At 44.5% G+C, this 27,996-nt stretch overlaps 1 protein-coding gene and 1 long non-coding RNA gene across 3 annotated transcripts; one reads left to right on the forward strand and one right to left on the reverse strand.

Moving 5' to 3' along the window:
- Nucleotides 1–163: 163 nt before the first annotated feature.
- LOC120040308 (ADP-ribosylation factor-like protein 6-interacting protein 1) lies at nt 164–26,697 on the forward strand. The gene is made up of 6 exons (XM_038985508.1): nt 164–333; nt 6,021–6,154; nt 13,975–14,094; nt 19,503–19,620; nt 20,322–20,406; nt 25,057–26,697. The coding sequence occupies exons 1-6, from the start codon at nt 298–300 to the stop codon at nt 25,173–25,175; spliced, it is 612 nt and encodes a 203-aa protein (XP_038841436.1). The 5' UTR covers nt 164–297; the 3' UTR covers nt 25,176–26,697.
- On the reverse strand, nt 3,457–27,992 carry LOC120040309. 2 transcript variants are annotated; one of them, XR_005475614.1, is made up of 3 exons: nt 27,753–27,992; nt 27,529–27,658; nt 3,457–3,490 (listed from the first exon to the last, which is right to left on the reverse strand). It is a non-coding gene; the product is annotated as an uncharacterized LOC120040309 (long non-coding RNA). The 2 variants fall into 2 exon arrangements; XR_005475613.1 differs by lacking the exon at nt 3,457–3,490 and adding an exon at nt 21,368–21,575.
- Between the last annotated feature and the right edge of the window lie 4 nt (nt 27,993–27,996).

Genomic DNA, 27,996 nt, shown 5'->3' on the forward strand with positions numbered 1-27,996 from the left:
CTCCTGCGAAACAAACGGTTTATTGATTTAAAATTAATTGGGTCATAAATGTCAGCCGAGTAGTTTTATTTTGGGCAGTGCCGAGAAAAAGGGCGTGAACTACATTACCCATAAAGCCTTTAGATATGACGTTTTGTTGTTCATAAGTCCATCCTGCCAGACATCTTACGGTTGGTTTGTGAACTGCAAAATCCACAAAGAAGAGGGAAGCGTCTGCTGCGCCCCTGGGTCGTTTTAAATTTGCCTTTAAAACATCACCGAAACCTTAAACATCGTAAACTTAAACAACCGCTAGCTATGGCAGAGGGAGACAACAAAAGCGCCAACGTACTCGTAAGTAACGTTATCCCACTTTAGACTTGACAAGCTTTTGTTCCTGAATTAGGTAACGTTAACGTCGTAGTGTTGCTTGACTGCTGTCGTTCGGTTGTCAACGGCCTTCGACATGCTAACAATTAACCAGCTATGCTAGCGAAGGAGGATTAGTGAGAATGAAAACCGTGCCCAACAAATTAAATCATTAATCTGAGCAAATTAACCAAGCCATGCATTACATGGTTTGTTAGACATTAACATTATCTACGCTAACAATTAGTTATGCAGTCTAATATTGGCCTTTTAGCTAACATTATTGCGTGGCTAACTAGCTGTTATCACATGATACCGCTAATTGATGAAAGGTGTTTTTGTAGCTAGCATACAGCTAACTGTGTTCATTTGGCTGGCTACCCAACAAAGCGGCTGTCCGTAAGGTTATTTTAAATGTGACACGTTCAGCTGACAAGCCGAGAGAGCCCATGACTGGCTAATTTGTATCTTGTGACATTATTTAACATCCCCTTTGAAATGACCAAATTTGCGTTACCTTAACTATTTGATTAGTCACCGAAAGATGACTAATATATATTTGGTATAAACAGACGATTTACTCAATAATTAAGCATGGTTAGAGTGACTAGTGTAATTAAGACCATGGTCAGAAGTGGTCGCTACTCAAGAGAACTGTCACTGCTCGGACCGAGGGCAGAACGGCGCTAAATTTGAACGTCAACTGGCAACTTAGATGGTGTGATAACATTTACATTTTCTAAACGAAATCCGGGGAATACAAAACCAAATTGTGCCTAACGTTATATATTAATGAACGTTAAGACTGAATTTCAGTATATACCCTTCCCAGAAAAAAAATCTCTTCCAGTTTTCATTGTGTATTTCTGAGTCTAACCTTTTTTAATTTAATGATAATGCCCGAGAAGACTGTTTGAAGAATATATTGGGACTGGGGGTGTTAGGCCCGAGATAAAATCACATTTTATTGGTCACATACACATGGTTAGCAGATGTTATTGCGAGGATAGCGAAATGCTTGTAGTCGAGGGCAGGTGGTGTGCCGCAAATCTCCCCGTCAGTCAAATACTTTCCTCCAAACACCGGCTTCCAGGGCATTTATACAACGGGTTAGGAACATATTCAAATAATGATTGACATATTTTCATTAAAATTATCTTGATTCATTTATTCATACAATTTCATCCTTCCACAATATATAGTCCCGATACAAATAGGCATTTTAACGTAGTAGATTTAGCAGGTGGTAATTTGTGGCGTAGACACAGGCTGGAATGCTGTTTTAACCAATCAGCATTCAGGATTAGACCCACCCGTTGTCTAAATTGCCATAGAAACGGCCCCTCACAACATTGATTGATTAGAGTTAGAGGAATAGAAAGCCACTGATCTGGAAGATGAAATTGATGAGGGTATCAGTTATCCAAAGCGCAGAAACGCCTCCTAATGTTACCATATAAAAATGCCGAAATATGGACGAGATGTATCCTAATGCTGGTCGATCTAAACTAGCGAAGGTCACAACAAACTAACGTTCTCATTTAATCAACACTTAAGTACAAGCATATTATGTTTGTAATATTGTAGAGAACAATCTAATGATTAATTCTGTGATTCATAATGACATGGGCTAAAGAGAACTACTTACAAGCCCTAAACCAACAATGCAGTCTATTACTTGAGTGACTGTAGTCTTTGACAATTTTTTGGGGGCCTTCCTCTCACACCGCCTAGTATATAGGTCCTGGAGGCCAGGAAGCTTGGCCCCAGTGATGTACTGGGCCGTGCGCGCTACCCTCTGTAGCGCCTTACGGTTGGATGCCGAGCAGTTGCCATACCAGGCTGTGATGCAACCGGTCAGCATGCTCTCGATGGTGCAGCTGTAGAACTCTTGAGGATCTGGGGACCCATGCCACATCTTTTCAGTCTCCTGAGGGGGAAAATGCATTGTTGTGCCCTCTTCAGGACTGTCTTGGTGTGTTTGGACTATGATAGTTTGTTGGTGATGTGGACACTTGAAGCTCTCAATCTGCTCTACCACAGCCCCGTCGATGTGAATAGGGACGTGTTCGGCCCTACTTTTCCTGTAGTCCACGATCAGCTCCTTTGTCTTGCTCACATTGAGGGAGAGGTTGTTGTCCTGGCACTACACTGCCATGTCTCTGACCTCCCTATAGGCTCTCATCGTTGTCGGTGATCAGGCCTGCCACTGTTGTCGTGAGCAAACTTAATGATGGTGCTGGAATCGTGCTTGGCCACGCACTCGTGGGTGAACAGGGAAAACGGGAGGGGACTAAACACGTACCCCGGAGGGGCCCCAGTGTTGAGGATCAACGTGGCAGATGTATTGTTGCCTAGCCTTACAACCTGGGGGTGGCCTGTCAGGAATTCCAGGATCCAGTTGCAGAGGGAGGTGTTTAGTCCCAGGGTCCTTAGCTTAGTGATGCGCTTCGTGGGCACTATGGTGTTGAACGTTGAGCTGTAGTCAATGAACAAATCAAAATGTATTTGTCACATACACATGGTTAGCAGATGTTAATGCAAATGTAGCCAAATGCTTGTGCTTCTAGTTCCGACAATGCAGTAATAACCAACGAGTAATCTAACCTATCAATTTCACAACAATTACCTTATACACACAAGTGTAAAGGAATTAATAAGAATATGTACATTTACAAATATATATATGAATGAGTGATGGTACAGAACGGCATAGGCAAGATGCAGTGGATGGTATAGAGTACAGTATATACATATGAGATGAGTAATGTAGGATATGTAAACATATAAAAGTGGCGTTGTTTAAAGTGGCTAGTGATACATTACATCAAGATGGCATATAGTACAGTATATACTGCGCCTTCTTCACCACGCTGTCTGTGTGGTTGGACCATTTCAGTTTGTCCGTGATGTGTACGCCGAGGAACTTACAACTTTCTATCCTCTCCACTACTGTCCCGTCGATGTGGATAGGGGGGTGCTCCCTCTGCGGTTTCCTGAAGTCCACGATCATCTCCTTTGTTTTGTTGATGTTGAGTGTGAGGTTATTTTCGTGACACCACACTCCGAGGGCCCTCACCTCCTCCTTGTAGGCCGTCTCGTTGTTGGTAATCAAGCGTACCACTGTAGTGTCATCTGCAAACTTGATTGAGTTGGAGAAAAATTGTTAAGTATTTTGAAATATGCAAACATGTAAATATCATGGCATGGGGAAGGTGTCTTTTTAGTGTTTTTATAAAAAAAATATTGTATGCTTGTCATGTGATGAATGGTCAATTGTGTTTTTAATTGTTTGAGATGATGCTTTGTCAAATGCCTGTATTTATCGAAGTACTGAATTTGTTACGCAACATTTTTCAATGATAAATCTGCAACATAGTCAGTTGTATGTTTTTATTTTTGTGTTAAAATCTATATAATCTATATAAATCTGCAACATAGTCAGTTGTATGTTTTTATTTTTGTGTTAAAATCTATAATATAGATTTAATAATATAGATTATAATATAGATTTTTCTCAGTACACCATGATTTTTTTGTTTGTTGTAGAATTGCAGGAAATAAGCTTCAAAACAGCAAAAATAAATTGTCTAGCAACAAGAGGGGCGTAAACAGTTTGTGGCCATAGAAATGGATGTGCCGGGGGATGCTCCCCAATGCTGGAAGGGGAGCCTGAGTGGGAGAAGGTTCGGGAACCGCTGTTCTAGAACAGTGAATGAACACTAGAATCTGATTGAAACTGTCTTCAGTCAAGTCGTGCTTTGACAGCTTAACGACAGCGCTCAGATGTGGCAGTCAGGCCTTGTCTGTCGTTGATTACATTCATCCACTGAACAAACCTACCACAGAGCATCAACTGACAACTAGGATGGATCACGATGATGATCTGTGTGGCAAAACAAGTCTGTAACGTTAATAGCTATGTCTTTTCCTGGCTGGCTGTGCGTCATGAGACGACATGGTGTTTAGTGCCCTTGGAATGAGATGTCTGTATGAAGACGGATCCTTGTGGTGCCAGCACAACGTGGGATTATTTCACTTCCCCGACAATGACACCTCTGTTTTCCTCTTTGGCCCTGTGGCTCTGCTCAGCCACCAACTGATAGTGGTAGATGGATGTTTGGAAGTCAGCAGGGCTTAAGGTATTAGCTAACCATTAAACAGTGGTATTTCTGTGGTGCAGTCTGATACGTCTAAATGGCACCCTAGTCCCTATATAGTGCACTTCATTGACCAGAGCCTTATAGGGTGCCATTTGGGACTCAGCCTAGCTCCTTAGATGAACAGGCTAAAGTGTTAACTCTATGTGAATTGGAGTTCAGAGTTGTCTGGACTGAGAGTTAGATGACTTTTCTTCTGAGTCCACCAGTGCATCTGGAGTCCTTTTCAACCTGACCTGTTATCAGTGTTTTCACACACCTTGGAGGACTACTACTATGGCCTATCTATTACCTTACTACTTTACTCCAGTTGCATCCTACAGTAGCATCCTGTCCAGGGGGTTAACACCTGGCTCTACAATAGACTAGCGTCCTGTCCAGGAGGTTAACACCTGGCTCTACAATAGACTAGCGTCCTGTCCAGGGGGTTAACACCTGGCTCTACAATAGACTAGCGTCCTGTCCAGGGGGTTAACACCTGGCTCTACAATAGACTAGCGTCCTGTCCAGGGGGTTAACACCTGGCTCTACAATAGACTAGCGTCCTGTCCAGGGGGTTAACACCTGGCTCTACAATAGACTAGCGTCCTGTCCAGGGGGTTAACACCTGGCTCTACAATAGACTAGCGTCCTGTCCAGGGGGTTAACACCTGGCTCTACAATAGACTAGCGTCCTGTCCAGGGGGTTAACACCTGGCTCTACAATAGACTAGCGTCCTGTCCAGGGGGTTAACACCTGGCTCTACAATAGACTAGCGTCCTGTCCAGGGGGTTAATACCTGGCTCTACAATAGACTAGCGTCCTGTCCAGGGGGTTAACACCTGGCTCTACAATAGACTAGCGTCCTGTCCAGGGCGTTAATACCTGGCTCTACAATAGACTAGCGTCCTGTCCAGGGGGTTAACACCTGGCTCTACAATAGACTAGCGTCCTGTCCAGGGGGTTAACACCTGGCTCTACAATAGACTAGCGTCCTGTCCAGGGCGTTAATACCTGGCTCTACAATAGACTAGCGTCCTGTCCAGGGGGTTAACACCTGGCTCTACAATAGACTAGCGTCCTGTCCAGGGGGTTAACACCTGGCTCTACAATAGACTAGCGTCCTGTCCAGGGGGTTAACACCTGGCTCTACAATAGACTAGCGTCCTGTCCAGGGGGTTAACACCTGGCTCTACAATAGACTAGCGTCCTGTCCAGGGGGTTAACACCTGGCTCTACAATAGACTAGCGTCCTGTCCAGGGGGTTAACACCTGGCTCTACAATAGACTAGCGTCCTGTCCAGGGGGTTAACACCTGGCTCTACAATAGACTAGCGTCCTGTCCAGGGGGTTAACACCTGGCTCTACAATAGACTAGCGTCCTGTTCAGGAAGTGTACTGGTAGATCAAGCTACCTCACTCTACAGAAACAGGAGATGGGCTCCTGTCTTATGGACCGTTCTGGCTCGTCCAAGGCTACTTCCTAACCTCTGTCTGGCGTGTGTCGCGGTCTGTGTGTGTGTGTGTTCCAGGCCCAGGAGACGGCCCAGCTGGAGGAGCAGCTGCAGGGCTGGGGAGAGGTTATCCTGGCCGGGGACCAGGTCCTGCGCTGGAAGAAACCATGGTTCCCTGGAGCCCTGATGGCAGCCACCACACTGGTCTTCATGTGAGTAGTACTCACACATACACACACACGATGCATACAGCTGTCCTGTCACACTCTCTCTCACACACAATACATACAGCTGTCCTGTCACACTCTCTCTCTCACACACACGCACAATACATACAGCTGTCCTGTCACACTCTCTCTCACACGATACATACAGCTGTCCTGTCTCTAGCACACACCTGTCCTCGCTCGCACTCTCTCACACACACACCAGGGTTTGACATTCAGGTAACTTGACATTCAGGTAATCAGAATTTTAATCATGTTTGACTTCATGTTTCATTTGCAGTCTGGACAGTTACATTATCCAGTATTTTATAGCCAACTATAAAATCCAGAAATGAGCCCAATAACATTGATGAAATGTCATGTCTTCAGGGCCTGTGATATAGTCTATATTGCTGGCAAGTGTGCTATTTTAGCAATCAGCAAGATCACCTGTAGCCTGATGCAACGGGGGTTACAATCAGCATGATCACCTGTAGCCTGATGCAACGGGGGGTTACAATCAGCATGATCACCTGTAGCCTGATGCAACGGGGGGTTACAATCAGCATGATCGCCTGTAGCCTGATGCAACGGGGGGTTACAATCAGCATGATCACCTGTAGCCTGATGCAACGGGGGGTTACAATCAGCATGATCACCTGTAGCCTGATGCAACGGGGGGTTACAATCAGCATGATCACCTGTAGCCTGATGCAACGGGGGGTTACAATCAGCATGATCACCTGTAGCCTGATGCAACGGGGGGGGGTTACAATCAGCATGATCACCTGTAGCCTGATGCAACGGGGGGTTACAATCAGCATGATCACCTGTAGCCTGATGCAACGGGGGGTTACAATCAACATGATCACCTGTAGCCTGATGCAACGGGGGGTTACAATCAACATGATCACCTGTAGCCTGATGCAACGGGGGGTTACAATCAACATGATCACCTGTAGCCTGATGCAACGAGGGGTTACAATCAGCAAGATCGCCTGTAGCCTGATGCAACGGGGGGTTACAATCAGCAAGATCGCCTGTAGCCTGATGCAACGGGGGGTTACAATCAGCAAGGGATGTTAATGTCTTGACAAGCAAGCAGCTCCAGGTCCTCCAGATAATTTTTTTCACATGTTAAAATGCATTTCCTGCAGTTCCACAGTTTGACATATTATGCCTCTCTTGAGGGGTATTTTGAAAGCACAGTATAAGTGAAAGGCTCCCTAAGTGCAAATTGCTCTGCCCCATAGAAAAATGTGTTGATGCAGGAAGTTAGCTAGCTTCACACATTAACACATTTTGCTAACTTCCTGCATCAACACATTTTGCTATGGGGCAGAGAAATGAGCAGTTCCATGCTATTCTACATACACATTTTGTCATGAGTCTTGAGATATTTAGCTGTTTTTAAAGGGTAAGTTCACCTAAAATTCTAAATTTCCCAAGTGATTCCATACATGAACTAGTTAGGTGGACTTTGCCTTCTCTCCCTGGGGTCTAGAACTGGAAGCTGCCAAAATAAAAGGGTCACGTGACTCGTGACGTTGTTTGTGCACTAGCGCTGCTCCGTTGTCAGAGCGATCGAGAAACCTGTCAATTGTGGACAAATTCTTTGTTTTATTGAAAGCATACGGCCAAATGAGCTCTTTAAAAAAAAATATATATATATATATAATCAAAAGTGTTATAGGTTTTGAGACAGGAAATGTGTTCTTTTCCACCTAAAGTGATTGGTATTATATTATGTGGCCGACTGCAATAACATTGGAGATGGGTAACAAATGTGCATGTGTGTTTTCAGTCCATGGCTTTAAGAATTCTAGGGAAGAAGGAACAAAATGTCACTGTTTTCCTTTGAAAGAGACGGATACAGACGTGTGTAGTAGCCTAAGCACTTCATCAACGACGATGACTACGATTCAGAAATGCTGGGGAAAACGTAGAACTCTGACAGCTCTTGCTTCTCTATTCTAATGGGCTGGATATGGTGCAGCTCCAAAATGGAGGGTGCTGCTGAGGTATGTAGTTTCTTCTATATTCTAATGGGCTGGATATGGTGCAGCTCCAAAATGGAGGGTGCTGCTGAGGTATGTAGTTTCTTCTGTATTCTAATGGGCTGGATATGGTGTAGCTCCAAAATGGAGGGTGCTGCTGAGGTATGTAGTTTCTTCTGTATTCTAATGGGCTGGATATGGCGCTGCTCCAAAATGGAGGGTGCTGCTGAGGTATGTAGTTTCTTCATTGCAATTTGAGTGGATCTTATTGTGTTGTAACCATTGCACCATATCATGTAGACAGCCAGTTAGCAGATGTGCCCTGTCTTTATGACACGGCGTTGAGGAGATAACAGATAGTAATTGTGTCATCTTACATTGCAGAATACACAGAATTAAAATAAAAGGTTTTGCATTTAAATTATTTAGGATCTTGTCTACTTGTTAATCTATAATGTCTGTTGGCTAGACATGGTTTATTTGCATGGCAACATTTCATGCTTTTAACAACTCTATAGTCTTGCATGGAATGCATGGTAGGAACCCCCTGGTGTATGCGTGGAATGCATGGTCCCAGGAACCCCCTGGTGTAGGCCTATTAGTGTGGAATGCATGGTCCCAGGAACCCCCTGGTGTAGGCCTATTAGCGTGGAATGCATGGTCCCAGGAACCCCCTGGTGTAGGCCTATTAGCGTGGAATGCATGGTCCCAGGAACCCCCTGGTGTAGGGGTATTAGGTAGCAAGTAGTCTGGTCTATTGTGTATTCATAACCCCCACCTCACCTGTTCATTATGGCCATGATTATCCTAACAATATAATTACTTTTAGCCCCATTGCCTTAACATTATTGCTCATAATACCTGGCTCCAGGAACCACCTGGGGTATATTGCCCATAATACCTGGCTCCAGGAACCACAAAAATACAATGCGTGCATACAAGGAACGGACATTTTTCATTAAGCGCTTAATGGAAACAGGCTTGATATTGTTGCATATCGCCTTCCAGTCAAAAGGCTATAGCCTGGTATTGAACACGCAACGCCTGTATTAATGGAAACATGCAACAATATCAAGCCTATCGCCTTCCAGTCAAAAGGCTATAGCCTGGTATTGAACACGCAACGCCTGTATTAATGGAAACATGCAACAATATCAAGCCTATCGCCTTCCAGTCAAAAGGCTATAGCCTGGTATTGAACACGCAACGCCTGTATTAATGGAAACATGCAACAATATCAAGCCTATCGCCTTCCAGTCAAAAGGCTATAGCCTGGTATTGAACACGCAACGCCTGTATTAATGGAAACATGCAACAATATCAAGCCTATCGCCTTCCAGTCAAAAGGCTATAGCCTGGTATTGAACACGCAACGCCTGTATTAATGGAAACATGCAACAATATCAAGCCTATCGCCTTCCAGTCAAAATGCTATAGCCTGGTATTGAACACGCAACGCCTGTATTAATGGAAACATGCAACAATATCAAGCCTATCGCCTTCCAGTCAAAATGCTATAGCCTGGTATTGAACACCCAACGCCTGTAATGAAGCAGCTTATAGAACGTCGTTTTCAAACATTTACCAAAATTAAAAATCTCAGGACACCACTGTTCTAAACAGCTCACCTAATACGAGCGGTTCTATATGTGACAGAGATTATCATTTCCATTAGAAACTTAGAGGGGGAATCGATCAACAACTAGGATGTGTTGCTAATATGACTAGGAGACAAGTACTGGGTAATGAATGACTTAAGTCTTTTTTTTTTATATAAAATAATTGCCTCCACGGTTCTATGGATGGATTTTGGCTAGGCTCCTTCAGAAGCAAGGTAAGACTTCATTATTTAAATTAACATAACAGCTTTCAAACCATTTATACTGCCTCCCGCTCACCGTTCAAAGTGGTGGGTGTCGTGATGATAGCCTGCCTACCGTTGACTAGCATACGCACTGGAATGGCGAATGGGAGGCGTGCTTTAATTACGAGTTAAGATTGACAAACATACTACTTTATCGTGGCCATCAAGTTAACACACTATTGAATTGTTATTTGTTGCGCAATGTCTTGTCCTCCAAAAGGCCGTTTTTACTCCAGTAGCATGTCTGTGAGGAGCTGCTGTGAGCGTGTCATAAGATACACACAAGCCAATTTAATACAAATTAAACGACGCAAATTTACCTATGGACTGATTAGCATAGTCAAATATATTTTCGGTGGCTAACTGATTAGCGGTAAACATCCCTATTTGTAACCCCTCCCCCATGTCGATAGGGGCAATTAATATCCTAACAATATAATTACTTTTAGTACAGTGGCCATAACAAAAAAGTTTTACAGATTGTAAACATGTCACTTGACTTGGGTGTGTTTAAAAATGAAAAAAAAGTAAAAGAATCTTTGTCAATACACCAAACTGTAATAATTTGTCGTTTGAAAATGTGGGCAAGGAACTGCCACTGACTGGTACTTAAAGAAGTTGAACGAATGTATAAACCCGTTTTGACTTGATACCTCCTGTTATAAAATGGATCAGGCATGTGCATCACTTTGAAGACATTGTCTCGTGTAATATAAACTACCACCTTTCCTGTTGCATCAGCTACTCTACCTGTATTTTGTGAAACCCAAACCTCAATCATTTTAGTGTGTGTGTGTTTACCATATAAACATGTCTAACTGCTCTCTGAATTCATTGTGTAGGTGAGAAACACTTAATAAAGGCTGTCTTCCCAAAACAACAGTCCAAGCAGTGGATGGCAACAAAAAATACATCTATTAACCAAAACAGTTCCAGTAGAAACTGGTTGACCAGGTGGTGGAGTGGTGACAGGATCCAACGGTGGTTTACAGGGATCCTTCATCCCACCTGCCCAAGCCTAATTTCCCACTTAAACATTTTTACAGAGGAGAGACCCGGGACCTGGTTAGAAGACCACTCCAGGATGAACGTAGCGTCACAGACTTTTGGGCTGCACATACAGCAGTTACTAACATTGTGTTGTATACTGTTTTATTTTTTATATGCAACCAAATGTCTTCACTTTTCTCTCTGGGTGGGTGGAGGTTGAATGTTGTTCCCTTTTTTGTCTTATATTATAAAAGTAACAGTACTTGCTTTATTGGTCCATTTGCATGGATATTCTTTATTTTTGCAGTCACAGTACCTAACCTGACACACATCACAGGCTGGGTGCAGGACATACCTGGAACTTTGACTTCACAAGTCCCGGGAGTCTTCTGCTTCCTGAAAACCAGTGTAGAGCCCATAAGGCAACGGATATTTGTCTGGAATGACATTTACCACACAGCATGATGGGAGAGGAAATTGGACCATCTGGACCCAGTGTCTCGTTGTGGCGGAACCACTCCAAAACGCTGCAGTATGAGACCAGTCTGGACTGTCTGGATTGACCCATTTATAGATCACCAAGTAGATTTGAGAATCTGGAAGCAGCAGTCATGTACTTGGAACAGTTGCTTTTTTTGACAATATGAAACAAGTTGATATTTCAAGTTCAATGTGTAGGCCTATATATCCTATTCTAATAAAATATGCCAAACATATTGTGATTAATGTGAAAACACATCTGCACTGTTTGGGCTAGTATAAAAACAACAACCAGCTCATAGAGGTTTATGATCAGAGATCATTCAATAAAGTTAACTTTAGCTACTTGTCGGATAAATGTCCATTTGGTCCAGCTGAACTGGATAACTGTCCCATTTGGTCCAGCTGAACTGGATAACTGTCCATTTGGTCCAGCTGAACTGGATAAGTGTCCATTTGGTCCAGCTGAACTGGATAACTGTCCCATTTGGTCCAGCTGAAATGGATAACTGTCCCATTTGGTCCAGCTGAACTGGATAACTGTCCCATTTGGTCCAGCTGAAATGGATAACTGTCCCATTTGGTCCAGCTGAACTGGATAAGTGTCCATTTGGTCCAGCTGAACTGGATAAGTGTCCATTTGGTCCAGCTGAACTGGATAAGTGTCCATTTGGTCCAGCTGAACTGGATAAGTGTCCATTTGGTCCAGCTGAACTGGATAAGTGTCCATTTGGTCCAGCTGAACTGGATAAGTGTCCATTTGGTCCAGCTGTACTGGATAAGTGTCCATTTGGTCCAGCTGAACTGGATAAGTGTCCATTTGGTCCAGCTGAACTGGATTAACTGTCCCATTTGGTTCAGATGAAATGGATTAACTGTCCCATTTGGTCCAGCTGAACTGGATTAACTGTCCCATTTGGTCCAGCTGAAATGGATTAACTGTCCCATTTGGTCCAGCTGAAATGGATTAACTGTCCCATTTGGTCCAGCTGAAATGGATTAACTGTCCCATTTGGTCCAGCTGAACTGGATTAACTGTCCCATTTGGTCCAGCTGAACTGGATTAACTGTCCCATTTGGTCCAGCTGAAATGGATTAACTGTCCCATTTGGTCCAGCTGAAATGAATTAACTGTCCCATTTGGTCCAGCTGAAATGAATTAACTGTCCCATTTGGTCCAGCTGAAATGGATTAACTGTCCCATTTGGTCCAGCTGAACTGGATTAACTGTCCCATTTGGTCCAGCTGAAATGGATTAACTGTCCCATTTGGTCCAGCTGAAATGGATTAACTGTCCCATTTGGTCCAGCTGAAATGAATTAACTGTCCCATTTGGTCCAGCTGAAATGGATTAACTGTCCCATTTGGTCCAGCTGAAATGGATTAACTGTCCCATTTGGTCCAGCTGAAATGGATTAACTGTCCCATTTGGTCCAGCTGAAATGGATTAACTGTCCCATTTGGTCCAGCTGAAATGGATTAACTGTCCCATTTGGTCCAGCTGAAATGGATTAACTGTCCCATTTGGTCCAGCTGAAATGAATTAACTGTCCCATTTGGTCCAGCTGAAATGGATTAACTGTCCCATTTGGTCCAGCTGAAATGGAGTTGTCTGCAATTTCTTTTTTGGATCAGGACAAATGTTTCCATAACACCAGAGTGGGCAGCAAGATCCCTGTGTTCCTCGTCAATCAAGTTCTCTGCAGTATAGGCATTCTTAAAGAGTTCTCAATGGAGCACAGTTGCCACAACTGCACCACCCATCTGCTGTCTTCTCTTCTCCTTGTATAACTAATCTGTAACGCTATCTTCACTTCTGCCCAGAAAAAAACTTGCATCTGTGATTTGTGAATAAGGGTCATACATGAACTTTTTTGAGTGGCCTTTTACGTAAAATGTGTAGTTTTGTCACATAACTAGAGATCTGTGGCATTTTGTTTTGAGGAAGCGTGCAATTGGCATGCTGACTGCAGGAATGTCCACCAGAGCTGTTACTAGAGAATTTCATGTTAATTTCTCTACCATAAGCTGCTTCCAAAGTCATTTTAGAGAATTTGGCAGTACGTCCAACCGGCTTTACAACTGCAGACCACGTGTATGGTGTCGTGTGGGTTGAGCAGTTTGCTGATGTCAACATTGTGAACAGAGTGCCCCTCGGTGGGGTAATGGGCAGGCATAAGCTACGGCCGACCAACACAATTGCATTTTATCGACGGCAATTTGAATGCACAGAGAGACTGTGTTGAGATTGAGGCCCATTGTCGTGCCATTCATAGGGCCTAATGAATTTATTTCAATTGACTGATTTTCTTATTTGAACAGTAACTCAGTAAAATCTTTAATTGTTGCATGTTGCGTTTATATTTTTGTTCAGGATGGTAAATGTAGCTTTTCAGAACCCTTGATAGAATACCTAATTACTCTGGTGTCCGCTTGTTTTAACTTGCAGTGGAATTGAGACATCTGACTCTCTGTCTCTCCCCTGCTTCCTCCAGGATGATCTACTACCTGGACCCCTCGGTGCTGACCGGCCTGTCTTGCACTGTCATGCTGCTGTGTCTGTTTGACTACCTGGTGCCTACCCTCGCACCCCGCATCTTCGGATCCAACAAGTGGTGAGAGCCTGGGGGGGTACATGGTGGGTGGGTATATCTGGGGTACAGGGTGGGTGGGTATATCTAGGGTACAGGGTGGGTGGGTATATCTGGGGTACAGGGTAGAAGGGTTATATCTAGGGCAGAGGAGTTTGGTGTCATCTGTGGGTGAAAGGGTGGGGGTATCTGCTTAGGGGGGAGGGCAGCAGAACTTTAGGGGTTGTTGAGGAGGGTTGTTGGCAGGGAGTAGGGGTTGTTTGTAGGGGTTCTGGGGACGGTGTGTTTGGGGACATGGTGTGATATTAGTTGAGCATGACACCGGCGTACATCTAACGGATCCAGGCAGTGTTAAATCACTTCTAATTACAGTTATTAAAGCAGCGCTGATGTACAAATGAGAGAGGGAGAGAGAGAGGAGGAAAGTTACCAGCGTTTTCCAACTCTAATCAACCTCTTGGGTCTGTCCTACAAACTCTCACACGGCTAACATGTACTCCTAGTTTAGTGTGTTGGGCTGTTTCCCATTTTTAGTGTGCTACTTTTACCCAGGGCCCATGGAGAATAGGGTGCCATTTGGGACGTAGTCTGCGTTTTCTCCCTCGCTTTAATTATTTCTCCTGCTCTCTTACCCCCCCCATCCCCTCTCCTTCAGTGGTTCAGTCGTAACAGGATGAAGTGACGTTCTGTAGTTAGTGGTGTATCAGGACTGTCTCTAGCGCCAGTCTGCAGTTAGTGGTGTATCAGGACTGTCTCTAGCGCCAGTCTGTAGTTAGTGGTGTATCAGGACTGTCTCTAGCACCAGTCTGCAGTTAGTGGTGTATCAGGACTGTCTCTAGCGCCAGTCTGCAGTTAGTGGTGTATCAGGACTGTCTCTAGCGCCAGTCTGTAGTTAGTGGTGTATCAGGACTGTCTCTAGCACCAGTCTGCAGTTAGTGGTGTATCAGGACTGTCTCTAGCGCCAGTCTGCAGTTAGTGGTGTATCAGGACTGTCTCTAGCGCCAGTCTGTAGTTAGTGGTGTATCAGGACTGTCTCTAGCGCCAGTCTGCAGTTAGTGGTGTATCAGGACTGTCTCTAGCGCCAGTCTGTAGTTAGTGGTGTATCAGGACTGTCTCTAGCGCCAGTCTGTAGTTAGTGGTGTATCAGGACTGTCTCTAGCGCCAGTCTGTAGTTAGTGGTGTATCAGGACTGTCTCTAGCGCCAGTCTGTAGTTAGTGGTGTATCAGGACTGTCTCTAGCGCCAGTCTGCAGTTAGTGGTGTATCAGGACTGTCTCTAGCGCCAGTCTGCAGTTAGTGGTGTATCAGGACTGTCTCTAGCGCCAGTCTGCAGTTAGTGGTGTATCAGGACTGTCTCTAGCGCCAGTCTGCAGTTAGTGGTGTATCAGGACTGTCTCTAGCGCCAGTCTGCAGTTAGTGGTGTATCAGGACTGTCTCTAGCGCCAGTCTGCAGTTAGTGGTGTATCAGGACTGTCTCTAGCGCCAGTCTGCAGTTAGTGGTGTATCAGGACTGTCTCTAGCGCCAGTCTGCAGTTAGTGGTGTATCAGGACTGTCTCTAGCGCCAGTCTGTAGTTAGTGGTGTATCAGGACTGTCTCTAGCGCCGGTCTGTAGTTAGTGGTGTATCAGGACTGTCTCTAGCGCCAGTCTGTAGTTAGTGGTGTATCAGGACTGTCTCTAGCGCCAGTCTGTAGTTAGTGGTGTATCAGGACTGTCTCTAGCGCCAGTCTGTAGTTAGTGGTGTATCAGGACTGTCTCTAGCGCCAGTCTGTAGTTAGTGGTGTATCAGGACTGTCTCTAGCGCCAGTCTGTAGTTAGTGGTGTATCAGGACTGTCTCTAGCGCCAGTCTGTAGTTAGTGGTGTATCAGGACTGTCTCTAGCGCCAGTCTGTAGTTAGTGGTGTATCAGGACTGTCTCTAGCGCCAGTCTGTAGTTAGTGGTGTATCAGGACTGTCTCTAGCGCCAGTCTGTAGTTAGTGGTGTATCAGGACTGTCTCTAGCGCCAGTCTGTAGTTAGTGGTGTATCAGGACTGTCTCTAGCGCCAGTCTGTAGTTAGTGGTGTATCAGGACTGTCTCTAGCGCCAGTCTGTAGTTAGTGGTGTATCAGGACTGTCTCTAGCGCCAGTCTGTAGTTAGTGGTGTATCAGGACTGTCTCTAGCGCCAGTCTGTAGTTAGTGGTGTATCAGGACTGTCTCTAGCGCCAGTCTGTAGTTAGTGGTGTATCAGGACTGTCTCTAGCGCCAGTCTGTAGTTAGTGGTGTATCAGGACTGTCTCTAGCGCCAGTCTGTAGTTAGTGGTGTATCAGGACTGTCTCTAGCGCCAGTCTGTAGTTAGTGGTGTATCAGGACTGTCTCTAGCGCCGGTCTGTAGTTAGTGGTGTATCAGGACTGTCTCTAGCGCCGGTCTGTAGTTAGTGGTGTATCAGGGAAAATATCTAGGATCTCTTTTATCCAGAGAGACTTACAAGGCTTAAGTGCCTTGCGCACGGGCACATCGACAGATTTTCCCCCTATTCTGCTCGGGGACTCAAACCAGAGACCTTTCGGTTACTGGCCCAATGCTCTTAACCGCGAGGCTACCTGCAGCCCTCTGACCTTTGGAAGGAAAGGAGATGAGGGGGTAGGATTTAGAGGTATCTCTATGTAGCCCATTAGAGGATTTAGATTTATCTCTATGTAGCCCATTAGAGGATTTAGAGGTACAGTTGAAGTCGGAAGTTTACATACACTTAGGTTGGTGTTATTAAAACTTGTTTTTCAACCACTCCACAAATTTCTTGTTAACAAAATATCGTTTTGGCAAGTCGGTTAGCACATCTACTTTGTGCATGACACAAGTAATTTTTCCAACAATTGTTTACAGACAGATTATTTCACTTATAATTCACTGTTTACATACTAACTATATCATTGTGTTTACTTGATAGCTACCTACACAAATAGCTAGCTAGAACAAAGTGTTAATAAGATTTAAAAAATTTAAAAGCAATACAAATAAAAGTTCTCCAGTAGGCATCTACAGAGGGATCTAAGAGCTGTGTTGTCAGTCATTTCCCAGGAACTTTCCCAGGAATTGACTGTGACTTTAAACAGCTTGGAAAATTCCAGAAAATGATGTCATGGCTTTAGAAGCTTCTGATAGGCTAATTGACATCATTTGAGTTGGAGGTGTACCTGTGGATGTATTTCAAAGCCTACCTTCAAACTCAGTGCCTCTTTGCTTGACATCATGGGAAAATCAAAATAAATCAGCCAAGACCTCAGAAAAAAAATTGTAGTCCTCCAAGTCTGGTTCATCCTTGGGAGCAATTTCCAAACGCCTGAAGGTACCACATTCATCTGTACAAACAATAGTACGCAAGTATAAACACCATGGGACCACGCAGCCGTCATACCGCTCAGGAAGGAGACGCGTTCTGTCTCCTAGAGATGAACGTACTTTGGTGCAAAAAGTGCATTAAAAAAAATATATATATTATTTAACCAGGTAGGCCAGTTGAGAACAAGTTCTCATTTACAACTGCGACCTGGCCAAGATAAAGCAAAGCAGAAGATAAATCAATCCCAGAACAGCAGCAAAGGACCTTGTGAAGATGCTGGAGGAAACGGGCTCAAAAGTATCTATATCCACAGTAAAACGAGTCATATATCGACATAACCTGAAAGGCCACTCAGCAAGGATGAAGCCACTGCTCCAAAAGAGCCATTAAAAAAAAAGCCAGACTACGGTTTGCAACTGCACATGGGGACAAAGATCATACTTTTTGGAGTAATGTCCTCTGGTCTGATGAAACAAAAATAGAGCTGTTTGGCCATAATGACTTGGAGGAAAAAGGGGGAGGCTTACAAGCCAAAGAACACCATCCCAACTGTGAAGCACGGGGGTGGCAGCATCATGTTGTGGGGGTGCTTTGCTGCAGGAGGGACTGGTGCACTTCACAAAATGGATGGCTTCATGAGGAAGGAAAATTATGTGGATATATTGAAGCAACATCTCAAGACATCAGTCAGGAAGTTAAAGCTTGGTCGCAAATGGGTCTTCCAAATGGACAATGATCCCATGCATACTTCCAACGTTGTGGCAAAATGGCTTAAGGACAACAAAGTAAATGTATTGGAATGGCCATCACCAAGCCCTGACCTCAATCCTATAGAAAATTTGAAAAAGTGTGTGCGAGCAAGGAGGCCTACAAACCTGACACAGTTACACCAGCTCTGTCAGGAGGAATGGGCCAAAATTCACCCAACTTATTGTGGGAAGCTTGTGGAAGGCTACCTGAAATGTTTGACCCAAGTTAAACAATTTAAAGGCAATGCTACCAAATACTAATTGAATGTATTTAAAGTTCTGAACCACTGGGAATGTGATGAAAGAAATAAAAGTTGAAATAAGTAATTCTCTCAACTATTATTCTGACATTTCACATTCTTAAAATAAAGTGGTGATCCTAACTGACCTAAGACAGGGAATTTTTACTAGGATTAAATTTAAGGAATTGTGAAATACTGAGTTAAAATGCATTTGGCTAAGGTGTATGTAAACTTCCGACCTCAACTGTATATCTATGCAGCCCATTAGAGGATTTAGAGGTGTCTCTATGTAGCCCATTAGAGGATTTAGAGGTGTCTCTGTAGCCCATTAGAGGATTTAGGTGTCTCTGTAGGCCATTAGAGGATTTAGAGGTGTCTCTGTAGCCCATTAGAGGATTTAGGTGTCTCTGTAGGCCATTAGAGGATTTAGAGGTGTCTCTGTAGGCCATTAGAGGATTTAGAGGTGTCTCTGTAGGCCATTAGAGGATTTAGAGGTGTCTCTGTAGGCCATTAGAGGATTTAGGTGTCTCTGTAGGCCATTAGAGGATTTAGGTGTCTCTGTAGGCCATTAGAGGATTTAGAGGTGTCTCTGTAGGCCATTAGAGGATTTAGAGGTGTCTCTGTAGGCCATTAGAGGATTTAGAGGTGTCTCTGTAGGCCATTAGAGGATTTAGAGCAGGGTTTGCAGACGCATGCATTCACACACACTTACTCAGAGGACCTGCGTACATACAAGCCCTACACACACACTGGGTCTATTTCAGTGTCTGGCAGTGAGTCCTGCTGGTTCATAAGCCCATGTTCTGACCTGAGCTTGAAATGGGTAGTTGTGGCTCAGCAGAATTGAAGGGCACTTCCCCCAACTGCCTTATCAAGGGGACCATATGATATCTGATAGACTCATCTCATTCTACTGAGCTGGTTCTGATCAAGTGTTCCTGTTCAGATGGATGGAGAGATATAGGGATAGCTGTTGACTGAATAAAACGACTTGTCTTGGATATAATGGTAATATCACTCTCCTCCTCCTTCCTCTCCCTCTTTTCCTTCCTTCTCTCTCCTCCCCTCCCTTCTCCTCTGTCTCTCTCTTCCTCTCTCTTTCTCCTCCCTGCTCCTCCAGGTCTTCAGAGCAGCAGCAGCGTTTCCATGAGATCTGTGGTAACCTGGTGAAGACTCAGCGTCGCATCCTGGGCTGGTGGAAAAGACTCTTCTCGCTCAAGGAGGAGAAACCCAAGATGGTACACACACACCGAGACCCACTTTAGCTCTGTCCTCTGTTGTAGAACAGGGTCTCTCCGTCTGTCGTCTGTTGTAGAACAGGGTCTCTCCGTCTGTCGTCTGTTTTGGAACAGGGTCTCTCCGTCTGTCGTCTGTTTTAGAACAGGGTCTCTCCGTCTGTCGTCTGTTTTAGAACAGGGTCTCTCCGTCTGTCGTCTGTTTTAGAACAGGGTCTCTCGGTCTGTCGTCTGTTTTGGAACAGGGTCTCTCGGTCTGTCGTCTGTTTTGGAACAGGGTCTCTCCGTCTGTTTTGGAACAGGGTCTCTCGGTCTGTCGTCTGTTTTGGAACAGGGTCTCTCGGTCTGTCGTCTGTTTTGGAACAGGGTCTCTCCGTCTGTTTTGGAACAGGGTCTCTCCGTCTGTTTTAGAACAGGGTCTCTCTGTCTGTTTTAGAACAGGGTCTCTCCGTCTGTTTTAGAACAGGGTCTCTCCGTCTGTTTTAGAACAGGGTCTCTCCGTCTGTTTTGGAACAGGGTCTCTCCGTCTGTTTTGGAACAGGGTCTCTCCGTCTGTTTTGGAACAGGGTCTCTCCGTCTGTTTTGGAACAGGGTCTCTCCGTCTGTTTTGGAACAGGGTCTCGGTCTGTCGTCTGTTTTGGAACGGGGTCTGTCGTCTGTTTTGGACCGGGGAAATGATGTCACTTCCGGTTGTCTTCCCACAGTACTTTGCGTCGGTGATCAGCAGTCTGGTGGCGGTGGCCTGGATGGGACAGCAAGTCCACAACCTTTTCCTCACCTACCTGATCGGTGCGTACCAACACCTGTCTACCTGCCTGTACCTGTACCCTACATGCACCCTTACCTACCTACCTTATCTACATGTACACTACTGACCTACCTGTACCCTACCTCCCTACCCTTACCCTACTTACCTACATGTACACTACTGACCTACCTGTACCCTACTGACCTCCCTACCTACTTACCTACATGCACCCTACCTACCTACCTTATCTACATGTACACTACTGACCTACCTGTATCCTACCTACCTACCTACTTGTACGCTACCGGCTGACCTACCTACAGTGCCCGTACCCTACCGACCCATCTGTAGCCTACCGACGTACCTGTTTTCACACCCTTTGACTGGATTAAAATTGACTAGATTTTGTGTGTCTGATCTACACATCATAACCATAATGTCAAAGTGGAATTAAGTTTATTTTTATTTATTTTTACTAATGAATAACTATTCAACCCCTTTGTTATTGCAAGACTAAATAAGTTCAGGAGTAAAAATGTCCTTAACAAGTCACATAATAAGTTGCATGGACTCACTCTGTGCAATAATAGTGTTTAAGCTATTTTAGAATGACTACCTCATCTATTACATAAAGTTATCTGTCAGGTCCCTCAGTCAAACACTGGTTCAACCACAAGGACCAGGGAGGTTTTACAATGCCTCGCAAAGAAGGCACCTATTGGTAGATGGGTAAAAACAAAACTAAAATTGTAGTAATTGAATGTCCCTTTTTGAGCATGGTCAAGTTATTAATTACACTTCGGATGGCGTATCAATACACCTAGCCACTACAAAGATACAGGCGTCCTTCAGGCAACTCAGTTGCCGGAGAGGAAGGAAACCGCTCAGGGATTTCACCATGGTGATTTTTAAAACCGTTAGTTTAATGGCTGTGATAGGAGAAAACTGACCTAAACAACAGAGTGAAAAGAAGGAAGCCTGTACAGAGTAAAAAATATTCCATAACATGCATCCTGTTTACAACAATCCACTAAAGTAATACTGCAAAAAATGTGGCAAATCAATTCACTTTTTGTCCTGAATATGAAGTTTAATGTTTGGGGCAAACTGAATGGAGCGAAGTACAGGCATAATCCTAGAGGAAAACCTGGTTCAGTCTGCTTTCCACCAGACACTGGGAGATGAATTCACCTTTCAGCAGGACAATAACCTGAAACACAAGGCCAAATCTACACTGTATAAGAAGAGGTTGACTGTTCCTGAGTGGCAGTTTGGACTTAAATCTGCTTGACAATCTATGGTAATACTTGAAAGGTTTGCCTAGTAATGATAAACAACCAATTTGACAGAGCTTGAAGAATTGTGAAAATAATAATGTGCAAATATTACACAATCCAGGTGTGCAAAGCTCTTAGAGACTTACCCAGAAAGACTCACAGGTGTAATCAAAGGTGATTCTAACATCTATTGACTCAGGGTTGTGAATACTTATGCAAATTAGATGTATTTCATTTTATACATTTGCTATCATTTCTAAAAACATGTTTTCACTTTGTCATGATGGGATATTATGTGTAATTAAATGTGAAATAAGTCAAGGGGAATGAATACAGTCTGAAGACATTGTACCTACCTGTAACTAACCAACCAACCTGTACTAAACCCACCTGGGCTAATGGCTAACTCAGCCAACCTGTACTAAACCCACCTGGGCTAATGGATAACTCAGCCTACCTGTACTAAACCCACCTGGGCTAATGGCTAACTCAGCCAACCTGTACTAAACCCACCTGGGCTAATGGCTAACTCAGCCTACCTGTACTAAACCCACCTGGGCTAATGGCTAACTCAGCCCACCTGTACTAAACCCACCTGGGCTAATGGCTAACTCAGCCAACCTGTACTAAACCCACCTGGGCTAATGGCTAACTCAGCCAACCTGTACTAAACCCACCTGGGCTGATGGCTAACTCAGCCAGCCTGTACTAAACCCACCTGGGCTGATGGCTAACTCAGCCAACCTGTACTAAACCCACCTGGGCTGATGGCTAACTCAGCCAACCTGTACTAAACCTACCTGGGCTAATGGCTAACTCCGCCAAAAGGTTCCACGACTGTAGCTTACTCATTGCTGCATTATTTCACAAAGTCCTGATGTTCTGAGTTCAGACAATCAGGTTAATACAAGCAGGAGTATTTAGGTCCAATCAGGTAGCCTAGTGGTTAAAGCGTTGGACTCGTAACCGAAAGGTCGATGGATCGAATCCCCGAGCTGACAAGGTAAAAATCTGTCGTTCTGCCCTTGAACAAGACAGTTAACCCATTGGCCGTCATTGTAAATAAGAATTTGTTTTTAACTGGCTTGCCTAGTTAAACAAAGGTTAAATAAATAAAATTGAAATAAAATACAATCAGTAGTATTCTGGTGTGACATTGTAGCTGCTCTCTCTTCTGCTTTCTCCTGTTGCTATAGTAATGATTATAGTGACAGTTAAACCACCTGACACCACTAGAGAAGTGTAACAGACAAGCACAAGGCCCCATAGCCAGCTGACAGCTGTTCAGTAGTCAGTGCATTGTCATCCTGCAACTGTAAAATACCACTAAGAGAAAGGGTTATATATCATAGGATCAGTCCCTATTAGGGGAACCCCATAGGGTTCTGGTCAAAAGTAGTGCACTCCCTTTGGGAGGCAGACCTAGTCTCTTTACCCAGTTCACCAGACAAACTCTCCTACAGAATCCTGACTTGTTTAAATGTGGTGAGACATTGTTCCACTCAACGTGGAGTAGATTGTTTAATAGACCCGTTAGGAACCAAACTGCACAATAACCTGAGCTTGTCCAATAAGAGATGCTCGTTTTGCTACACTATGCACTAATGAAAACAGCCCTGTAAGCAGTATGCTGTTTAGTTTGGTCCTCCTTGCTCAGGGAATATGACAGTTGGTGACTGTCATAATACTGCCAGTTAAAGACCACTGACTAGTCGGCTGCTCCCACCAAAACAGATATTATTGGGACACTCATGGCCACATGACATGTACAGTTGAAGTCGGAGGTTTACATACACTTAGGTTGGAGTCATTAAAACTCGTTTTTCAACCACTCCACAAATTTCTTGTTAACAAATTATAGTTTTGGTAAGTCGGTTAGGACATCAACTTTGTGCATGACAAGTAATTTTTCCAACAATTGTTTACAGACAGATTATTTCACTTATAATTCACTGTACTACAATTCCAGTGGGTCAGAAGTCTACATATACTAAATTGACTGTGCCTTTAAACAGCTTGGAAAATTCCAGAAAATTGTCATGGCTTTAGAAGCTTCTGATAGGCTAATTGACATCATTTGAGTCAATTGGAGGTGTACCTGTGGATGTATTTCAAAGCCTACCTTCAAACTCAGTGCCTCTTTGCTTGACATCATGGGAAAATCAAAAGAAATCAGCCAAGACCTCAGAAAAAAAATTGTAGTCCTCCAAGTCTGGTTCATCCTTGGGAGCAATTTCCAAACGCCTGAAGGTACCACATTCATCTGTACAAACAATAGTACGCAAGTATAAACACCATGGGACCACGCATCCGTCATACCGTTCAGGAAGGAGACGCGTTCTGTCTCCTAGAGATGAACGAACTTTGGTGCGAAAAGTGCAAATCAATCCCAGAACAGCAAACGACCCTGTGAAGATGCTGGAGGTAAAACGAGTCCTATATCGACATAACCTGAAAGGCCGCTCAGCAAATAAGAAGCCACTGCTCCAAAAGAGCCATTAAAAAAACGCCAGACTACGGTTTGCAACTGCACATGGGGATAAAGATCATACTTTTTGGAGTAATGTCCTCTGGTCTGATGAAACAAAAATAGAGCTGTTTGGCCATAATGACCATCGTTATGTTTGGAGGAAAAAGGGGGGGGCTTGCAAGCCGAAGAACACCATCGAAACCGTGAAGCACGGGGGTGGCAGCATCATGTTGTGGGTGTGCTTTGCTGCAGGAGGGACTGGTGCACTTCACAAAATGGATGGCATCATGAGGAAGGAAAATTATGTGGATATATTGAAGCAACATCTCAAGACATCAGTCAGGAAGTTAAAGCTTGTTTGCAAATGGGTCTTCCAAATGGACAATGACCCCAAGCATACGTCCAAAGTTGTGGCAAAATGGCTTAAGGACAACAAAGTCAAGGTATTGGAGTGGTCATCACAAAGCCCTGACCTCAATCCTGTAGAAAATTTGTGGGCAGAACTGAAAAAGTGTGTGCGAGCAAGGAGGCCTACAAACCTGACTGTTACACCAGCTCTGTCGGGGGGAATGGGCCAAAATTCACCCAACTTATTGTGGGAAGCTTGTGGAAGGCTACCCAAAACGTTTGACCCGAGTTAAACAATTTAAAGGCAATGCTAAAAAAATATGAGTTGAGTATATGTAAACTTCTGACCCACTGGGAATGTGATGAAAGAAATTAAAGCTGAAATAAAATTAAAAAAAATTAAAATCATTCTTTCTACTAATTATTCTGACATTTCACATTCTTAAAATAAAGTGGTGATCCTAACTGACCTAAGACAAGGAATTGTTACTAGGATTAAATGTCAGGAATTGTGAAACTGAGTTTAAATGTATTTGGCTACGGTGTATGTAAACTTCCGACTTGAACTGTAGTGACTCTGTTTCCTTTGTTCCCAGTGAGTTTCCTGCTCCTGCTTCCTGGTCTGAACCAGCATGGCGTCATAAGCAAGTATGCTGGCATGGCCAAGAGAGAGATCAACAAACTGCTGAAACAGAAGGAAAAGAAGAACGAGTAGGAAGAAAGAGGAGGAGAAGAAGGGATCTGTGAGATGAGACGAACGAGAGAGAAGAAGAAAATGAGAGGAAGGAGAAACCCGTAGATCAAACATAAAAGAAAAGAAGCTTCAACTAAGTACTTCTGTACTTCCTCAGTCTGCTCAGATCAACTCTACACACGCCCTCTCCCCCCTTGACCTGTCACCTAACCAACCAATCACCTGGCGGGATATGTTTTTCAACAGGAAGTGTTTTTCCACCTATCCTCCCACGCATGCAGTCATTCGCCACGTCGGTCAAGGCTTAAGTTCACGAGTAGACCACACTGAAACATTACAACGCACACATATGAACCCCCCCCCCCCCCCCCCCCACACACACACATGGAGGTGGCCCCCCGCTGTGTCTGTCTCTAGATCCTATATGAAGGTGTTTAAGATGCCAGTCACTTATTATTGCTTTTGAAGTCCGAGGAAAGACTACTGAACAGAAACCTCTAGCAATATTATTATCCAACACCCCACACATATAATACCATCACAATACAATATATAATCAAACTCAATCTCCCAGTGAGGATGGTTAGTTTAATGGACATACTGATGGTAGGTAGTGTCAGTAATTATATCTCCCAGTGAGGATGGTTAGTGTAATGGACATACTGATGGTAGGTCGTGTCAGTATTGTTTCAGGAGGCTGGGACACCGCTGCTGTTGTTGTTTCTGCCATCGTTCCTTTACCTTTCAGATTCCTGCTTCTGTCTGTCTTTTAAGATTGCACTGAAACCGTAGCAGAAACTGGAGTTTAGAGTAGAGAAGCAGACCTAGGTGACGTCCCACGTGGCACCCTATTCCCTATGTAGTGCAATGCACCTATAGGCCCTGGTCAAGAGTAGTGCACTGTCTAGGGAATAGGGTGCCATTTGTGACTCAAGCCTAGTCTGGTGACATTTGGAATATATAATTCTGGGTCTGTGTCTGAAATGGCACCCTATTCCCTATGTAGTGCACTACCCCTATAGGCCCTGGTCAACAGTAGTGCACTATCTAGAGAATAGGGTGCTATTTAAGACGCCGCCCTGGTGTGAGCTGACACTGGTTCAGAGGCACAGACCTAGGATCAGCGTAACCTGCCCCCTACCCTGACCTTACTGTCTAGTCCAGGTGATCTTTATCCTAGTAGTCCCACTGCTGTAACGCTGCTAGCTGGACCTGCTAGAGTCCTTTATCTGTCCCGCTATCCCTGTCTCACGACAGTCTAAACCCAGCTCACGTTCCCTATTAGTGGGTGAACAATCCAACGCTTGATGAAATCTACTAATAACGCTGTTAGCTGGACCTGCTAGAGTCCTTTATCTGTCCCTTTATCCCTCTCTCTCTGGTTGGGGGGCCTGTGATTGTAAATACGCCAATCCTCTTCCTATCTTTATCTCTGTCTTGTCTGTGTTATATTCTTTACCTACTATCTCGCTGTTCCTCTCCTCCATTTCATCTGCTGTTTTGAGTTCTCTACAAACAATGAATAAAGTCTGATTTAAATGGACATGGATGGCGGCTCGCTTATTGATCCTGCTTTGTAGTTTACCCCTCGGGGGGGTTGATGACGTTAGAGAGGGAGGGGTGTTGACGTTAGGGGGGGGGTTGAAGGTTGTTGACGTTAGAGAGGGAGGGTGTTGACGTTAGGGAGGGAGAGGGAGGGGTGTTGATGTTGATACTGTACATAGCACTGACTGGGTCCCCCCCCCCAGGACCAACCCTCCATGTTAAATGTCCTGTCAGAGGGAGACGTGGTTAGATAGTAGATGTTCTGCTCCTGACACTGGACATACTTTTCACTCACAAGCACACACACACACCCTTTCAATCTCATATGCACACATTCTCTCTCACACACTGTTCCCAGTAATTATTTATTTTATTAAGTGAAAAGCCCCCTCCGGTACAGTGTTTTAACACTCAGCCCAGATCTGCCAGTTCAGTGCTTTAACACTCAGCCCAGATCTGCCAGTTCAGTGCTTTAACACTCAGCCCAGATCTGCCAGTTCAGTGTTTTAACACTCAGCCCAGATCTGCCAGTTCAGTGCTTTAACACTCAGCCCAGATCTGCCAGTTCAGTGCTTTAACACTCAGCCCAGATCTGCCAGTTCAGTGCTTTAACACTCAGCCCAGATCTGCCAGTTCAGTGCTTTAACACTCAGCCCAGATCTGCCGGTACAGTGTTCTTCAGGGAGCAGGTGTATTAGTCTGTCTGAAGTAGTGTTCTGACTAGATGGAGTCTTAGTGGACTGGTTTTGGTAGTATTTCACTGTTGTTTGACCCAACTGAGTGCAGTTTAGTCCGAGTTGGTTTTGTGTGTGTGTGTGTGTGTACGTACAGTTGAATTGTGTGTGTTTAGTAGAGTCGGAGGGAACAGCAGTCCGTCTCCCAGCGTCGCGTTGCCCACAGGACTCTCTCTCCAGACTGTCTCCTGGCGTTACCTGGGCCTGCTGGACTCCTGGCCTCACCTGAAACACACACAAAGAGCTGTGGTTCGTACAGGATACTGTGGGTTTACATGAGAAAATGTAAGAAAGGGGAAAAAAAGTGTGTGTATATTACCTGTCAGTATATCATGTTGATGCCACAGTGTGGGTCTACCAGTGGGGTCGTGTGGTGAGGGAGAGGGGCTAGGACTCCTGTGCTCACTGCGATAGGTCGTCCAGTAGGGGGTGGGCTCCTTCGGATTGGTCACCTCTCTCATGGCCACACCATCGCGATTACGAGACCAATTACTCTGACCCAGCCTATGAAGAACATTGAACTGGAGGGAGAGGGGCCAGAGAGAGGGGTGAGTAGAAGGATA

This window comes from Salvelinus namaycush, unplaced genomic scaffold, assembly GCF_016432855.1.
Source record: "Salvelinus namaycush isolate Seneca unplaced genomic scaffold, SaNama_1.0 Scaffold340, whole genome shotgun sequence".
In the NCBI taxonomy this organism is placed as follows: domain Eukaryota; kingdom Metazoa; phylum Chordata; class Actinopteri; order Salmoniformes; family Salmonidae; genus Salvelinus; species Salvelinus namaycush.

Coding starts and splice junctions, on each gene's coding strand:
- LOC120040308 (XM_038985508.1), top strand. CDS start 298: ATGGCAGAGGGAGACAACAAAAGCGCCAACGTACTC. Junction 6,155..13,974: donor GCCACCACACTGGTCTTCAT/GTGAGTAGTACT, acceptor TGCTTCCTCCAG/GATGATCTACTACCTGGACC. Junction 14,095..19,502: donor ATCTTCGGATCCAACAAGTG/GTGAGAGCCTGG, acceptor CTGCTCCTCCAG/GTCTTCAGAGCAGCAGCAGC.